The sequence below is a fragment of the Engraulis encrasicolus genome, chromosome 9 (genome assembly GCF_034702125.1).
Source record: "Engraulis encrasicolus isolate BLACKSEA-1 chromosome 9, IST_EnEncr_1.0, whole genome shotgun sequence".
Lineage (NCBI taxonomy): Eukaryota > Metazoa > Chordata > Actinopteri > Clupeiformes > Engraulidae > Engraulis > Engraulis encrasicolus.
Genome location: NC_085865.1, coordinates 53442845 through 53448061, shown reverse-complemented (window position 1 = coordinate 53448061; position 5217 = coordinate 53442845). Strand labels below are relative to the sequence as shown.

The 5217-nt window shown below is 42.4% G+C and overlaps 1 protein-coding gene across 3 annotated transcripts in view; it reads left to right on the top strand.

Moving 5' to 3' along the window:
• The window catches only part of phldb2b (pleckstrin homology-like domain, family B, member 2b), a 97624-nt gene extending 94009 nt beyond the window's left edge, over nucleotides 1–3615 (top strand). For all 3 annotated transcript variants that reach the window (XM_063207412.1, XM_063207411.1, XM_063207413.1), the window contains 4 exons: nucleotides 1–145; nucleotides 883–1102; nucleotides 2022–2107; nucleotides 2549–3615. The exon at nucleotides 1–145 is cut by the window's left edge and continues 2 nt beyond it. In XM_063207412.1, the coding sequence (XP_063063482.1) occupies nucleotides 1–145; nucleotides 883–1102; nucleotides 2022–2107; nucleotides 2549–2689 (592 nt within the window). In that variant the 3' untranslated portion in view covers nucleotides 2690–3615. The remainder of the gene's footprint in view (nucleotides 146–882; nucleotides 1103–2021; nucleotides 2108–2548) is intronic.
• Nucleotides 3616–5217: the final 1602 nt, after the last annotated feature.

Sequence of the window (5217 nt, the reverse complement as noted above, 5' to 3'; positions counted from 1 at the left end):
GCGAGAGATCGAGGTGCGTAGGCAGGCCCTGGATGAGGAGAGGAGGAGAAGAGAGGACCTGGAGAAGAGACTGCAGGAGGAAACCAGCAGACGACAGAAACTCATCGAGAGGGAGGTGAAGATGCGGGAGAAGCAGAGAGCACAGGTGAGACACACACACACACACACACACACACACACACACACACACACACACACACACACACACACAGGGTGTGAGGAAGAGAGACAGACACTCGTCAAGATGAGGGTCAGATTGTGTCAGAGAGGGAGACTGTCGAAGGGAAGAGTTCACATCAGCCATCTGTTCTTTTTGATGAGATAATTAATATTCTGAGACACCTGATGAAGACCTCGCAGGTTGAAGCGTTGTGCTTTCACAAGTGTTAGTGTTTTCACTTAATAAATCACAGCAAGGGAGCTTCCATGGTGTGTGGATATTTCTTCTTTTTTCCTTATGCGTTCCTTTATTTATTCTTTTGGGATGTGAGCGCACCTCACACTTTTTTTGTAATTAATATTCTTTCCACAGTCTCAACTTATTATACCATATCAACTGTCCTCCAAATCCCTTTATCAGTTTTGCTTTAAAGGTGAAGAGAATCATACAAAATGACTACCCATTTAGGCAATTTGATTTGTATAGCACATTTCATACACAGATGCTGATCAATGTGCTTCACCAAAAAAGAAAACTCAGACCTCCTGTCTTGCACTTTATGTCAGTCTGTAAAATGTCAGTTTTGTATATGTCTTGTCCTGGCATGGTATAGAGAGAAAAAGTTATTTCATTTTTTCTTGTGTGTCTTGTGCATATGAAGAAAGTAACAATAAAAGCTGACTTGACTTGAAGTTAACCATTTCCTCTCCACGTTCTCTCAGGCTCGTCCCCTGACCCGGTACCTGCCAGTGCGTAAGGACGACTTTGACCTGCGTGGCCACATCGAGTCGGCGGGCCACAACATTGAGACCTGCTACCACATCTCCATCACAGAGAAGACCTGCCGTGGCTTCCTGATCAAAATGGGCGGCAAGATCAAGACATGGAAGAAGCGATGGTTCGTCTTCGACCGCAACCGCAGGACACTGTCTTACTACTCAGGTGAGATGGAGTTATGGATGGATGGATGGATGGATGGATGCAGTGGCGTGCAAAGACAGCAGCAGGTGCAGAGTAGCAAATGTGGGCATCTTTTTTTATATACTAATGGGACGTTGGCAGGCTTATGATGAGGTCAAGGGGGCATTTGGAGGCTTATGATGAGGTCAAGGGGGCATTTGTTCAAAAAAAAAGCTTGAGACCCCACTGAAATGACACATTTGGATTATGTCTGAAATGTTCACTCACTCACTCACTAGGTTGTGTCCTACATAGGGTGTGGTTACGGTTACACTGGTTGTGTTGTTTACTCAGTGCACTAAATGATGAAGGATGATCTTAGATTTGGCCTGGGTTGATATTTGACTCGGTTCATACAGTAAGTTTGCTGAGAGTTCTCAAGGATCGTCTGTAATATATATGAAATAGTGGACTCGCTGGTTTGAACTGGCTGACTTTTGTCTGAACTTGCTAATGCAGAACATCAAATTCTGGTGGAGAACAAGGAGGGGACGTTGGAACGTTCTTGGCTCCAGCTTGGTTCAGTATTTAACCACACAATCGTCTTTGTGTTACAACTGTGGTCTCGTCTATTGATCTGTCAAGTATAGTACTCGATCGGCTAGCCTACGATGCCAAAGTCAAATGCAAAACTCAAAGACTCAAGTCCCACAAGTGTGTGTCTGTGTGTGTCTGTGTGTGTCTCTGTGTGTCTCTGTGTGTCTCTGTGTGTCTGAGATTCAGTGGACTTTCTTGTAGTGGGTGTATAGTTATGTGTCTGTCTGTGTGTGTATTTATGTTTCTGCGTGTGTGTGTGTGTGTGTCTGCGTCTGTCCGTGTGTGCGTGCCTGTGGATGCAGTGGCAAACTCAAGGGTGTGTGTGTACTGTATCTGAGCCCGTTGTACTTTATTTCCCCTGCAGACAAACATGAGGCCAAGCTGAAGGGAGTCATCTACTTCCAGGCCATAGAGGAGGTCTACTACGACCATCTCAAGAATGCACACAAGGTAGAGGAACAGCAACACACAGCCATATTCATAACCGTCTGTACACAAGCGCAAACATACACACACTCTCAAATGTACATACATACATCTCAAGAATGCACACAAGATAAAAGACACTTCAAACAATCTTCACACATGTAGACTGATCCACACTGATCAAAATTTATCCACACTCATATACACTCAGGTGCTGGTTACACTTATCGGTATATTGATATTTTTATCCATTTATGTGTAAACGGGACATGTAGATAAAAATAGAAACTCCATTGTGACCGGTGCGTTTTAGCCCACGGAAAGGGATATTGTTTAAACCGTAGTTTTAAAAGGTGGCTTCTAAAACACAGTTTACATGTAAATGAGAGGCCGAAACTGATGCATTTTCAAAAATATCCATATACGTGTAAACAGCTTCTCTTCCACACTCTCTACCCTCCCCAGAGTCCCAACCCGTCGCTGACGTTCAGCGTGAAGACACACGACCGGGTGTACTACATGGTGGCCCCATCACCTGAAGCCATGAGGATCTGGATGGACGTCATTGTCACCGGGGCGGAGGGATACACGCAGTTCATGGTGTAGGAGCCATCATGCGACATCAGAAATGTCGTCACACAGTGTCAGATGCCACGGGACTCTTTTTCTAACTTTTATTTGTTTTTTGTTTTTTTGTTTTTAGTTCCTTCTCCTCCTTGGCCTTTGTACTGTGTAGATTCTGTTTTTATTAGTGTTTGTGTATATTGTATTTTCATACATGTATATGTTTAACGAGGACTTCCATGTCTAACATGGGCAGTCAAGCTGTGCCTTTAAAAGTTCAAACACTTGTCTTATATCCTGTACATCTCTTACTTCATGTAAACCAAAGTGGGTTAATAGCAATCATAGTAGCTCTGTAAGCTGTTATAATGTGTTTACAGTCTGCTCTTGCTCTCAGTGTCTCTGTGTGTCAAAGTACACACGCATGCATACTGTCAGCATAACTGGCGTTCCCATGTGCCTTAATGAGTGAGTGTCTCCTCTCCACAATCCTGTGATGTGTGTGTGGAGAGATGATTTTGTGTTTGTGTTTGTGTTTGTGTATGTGAATGTGTGCGCATGTGTTTGTGTGAAGATGGAGTTTAGTTTTTTGTAGTGTGAGTATGTGTGTTGGTGTCATGTGTTTTTTTGTGTCATGTGACTTTTTTGTGTTGTGTGCGTGTGCGTGTGTGCGCGTGTGTGCGTGTTTCTCCTGGGGTACTTTCAGTGATGGTGTGTCGTAGACTGTGGCCTTTCTCAGGGATGGGACTTCTCTACTCCCTTTTCTTGCTGACTCGCTCACTTAGCTGGTACCTTCACTGCCACATGTGATCTGATTGGATCTGAAATTCACATCTAAACTGAAACCCTCAGAGAAACCTTACTTCTGTGTTGAACTAGTATGTGTCCCTGTCAACATGTCTTCTTTTTAGTGTTTTTACTGTTAACACGTCTACTTTTGGTGTTTGCGTGTGAGTTTGTGTGAGAGAGAGAGAGAGTGTGTGTGTGTGTGTGTGTGTGTGTGTGTGTGTGTGTGTGTGTGTGTGTGTGTGTGTGTGTGTGTGTGTGTGTGTGTGTGTGTGTGTGTGTGTGTGTGTGTGTGTGTGTGTGTGTGTGTGTGTGTGTGTGTGTGTGTGTGTGTGTGTGTGTGTGTCTAAGTGTGTGCATACTTTTCATAGTCAGTCAATCTGGTTCATGATGTGATACTCCCCCTAGTGGCCTTTACTGAAACCAGTGGTGCTTAATAAAATGTAAATATAGTTACTCATATATCACCATGTTACTCTACAGTAGTCTAGATGATGTTGATATACTTTTTAAGACCCACTCCTAAATACACCTTTTATATGTACATCAGAGTATATTTTAATGTAGTGTTTATCCTGAAATTTTGACGGAAGCCATTTAAAGACTTTGTTTTGTAGGTACCATGTTAGGATTGAATACAAATACCTAATCCCCCTGAAATACACCTTTTATTTGTGGTGTAGTTGTACTGTGCTGTTTTTTTGTAATAGTGTGACAGACAATGGCAATAGCAGTTACAGCTGAGAACATTTTGAACGCTTATGTTAGTTTTGTATTGTAGGCCAAATCTTCTCTATGTGATGCCAATATGAGATTGTTCCTGTGAGGTTTTCTATCTATGAGTATCTGCAGACATTTTGTTTAATGTTGCTCTGCTGATTTATGTCCTGTGTTGACAACAAGCCTCTCCGGATTACGCTTCCCACTGTCTGCAGAATGCAAAGATGGACTGTTTCATTTGGATTCACTAACAACCAGAGTTAGTAGACGTCATCTTACAGATGTAATTACAACACTAGTAGTATCCTATTACAAAGTTGAAACCATGTAATACATCATCAGGGCCATAGCAGCAAATTGTGGGCCCCGTGTACAATCAGTTCCAAATCGGACTGTGTGTGGGCCCCCTATATACATGTGGCCCTGGTGACTCAGTCACACTTTACCCCCCTGTACGACACCCCTGTATATTATACTACTAGTGTTGTAATTGCATCTGTAAGAGTACATCTACTTTATACAACTCTGCTAATAACATGCGTAGATAATTTAAGAAAGAGCTTTAAGGCCTTCATTTTGCACAAATTTCTTTTTTCATGTATATGTTCTTCAATCTCAAGCCTCAATGTCAAAATGCCTTTATGTTCAACAAATGTTTGTCCAGAAATGTCATATTGTTCAACTTTTGCCCTGTAGGGGGCAGTACTTAACTGCAAGATGCCTACATGCCAGAACAGAGCCTTTGTTCATGCATTCGGTTAGATTTTGCCCTTTTTGTATAGCAAATATTTATATTGTTAATCTTGCATGCATGAATATTATTTTTATTTCAATCAGGAATTAAACTCAGAGCATAATGCAAAGTGGAACGTGTCCTGACGTTATTCCAAATGAAGGAAGTGAAATAAACAAATCACCCCGGGTCTGCTGTGTCCTCAAAAAGGCCAGTCGTCATCAGCTATTTGCCATTCCATTAGCCAGGTAATGAAGCTTTCTCCAATGGCCTGATTGATTGCCTAATCTAATTGAATCACCAACAGCTTGGCCCAGACCTGTGTTGTGTT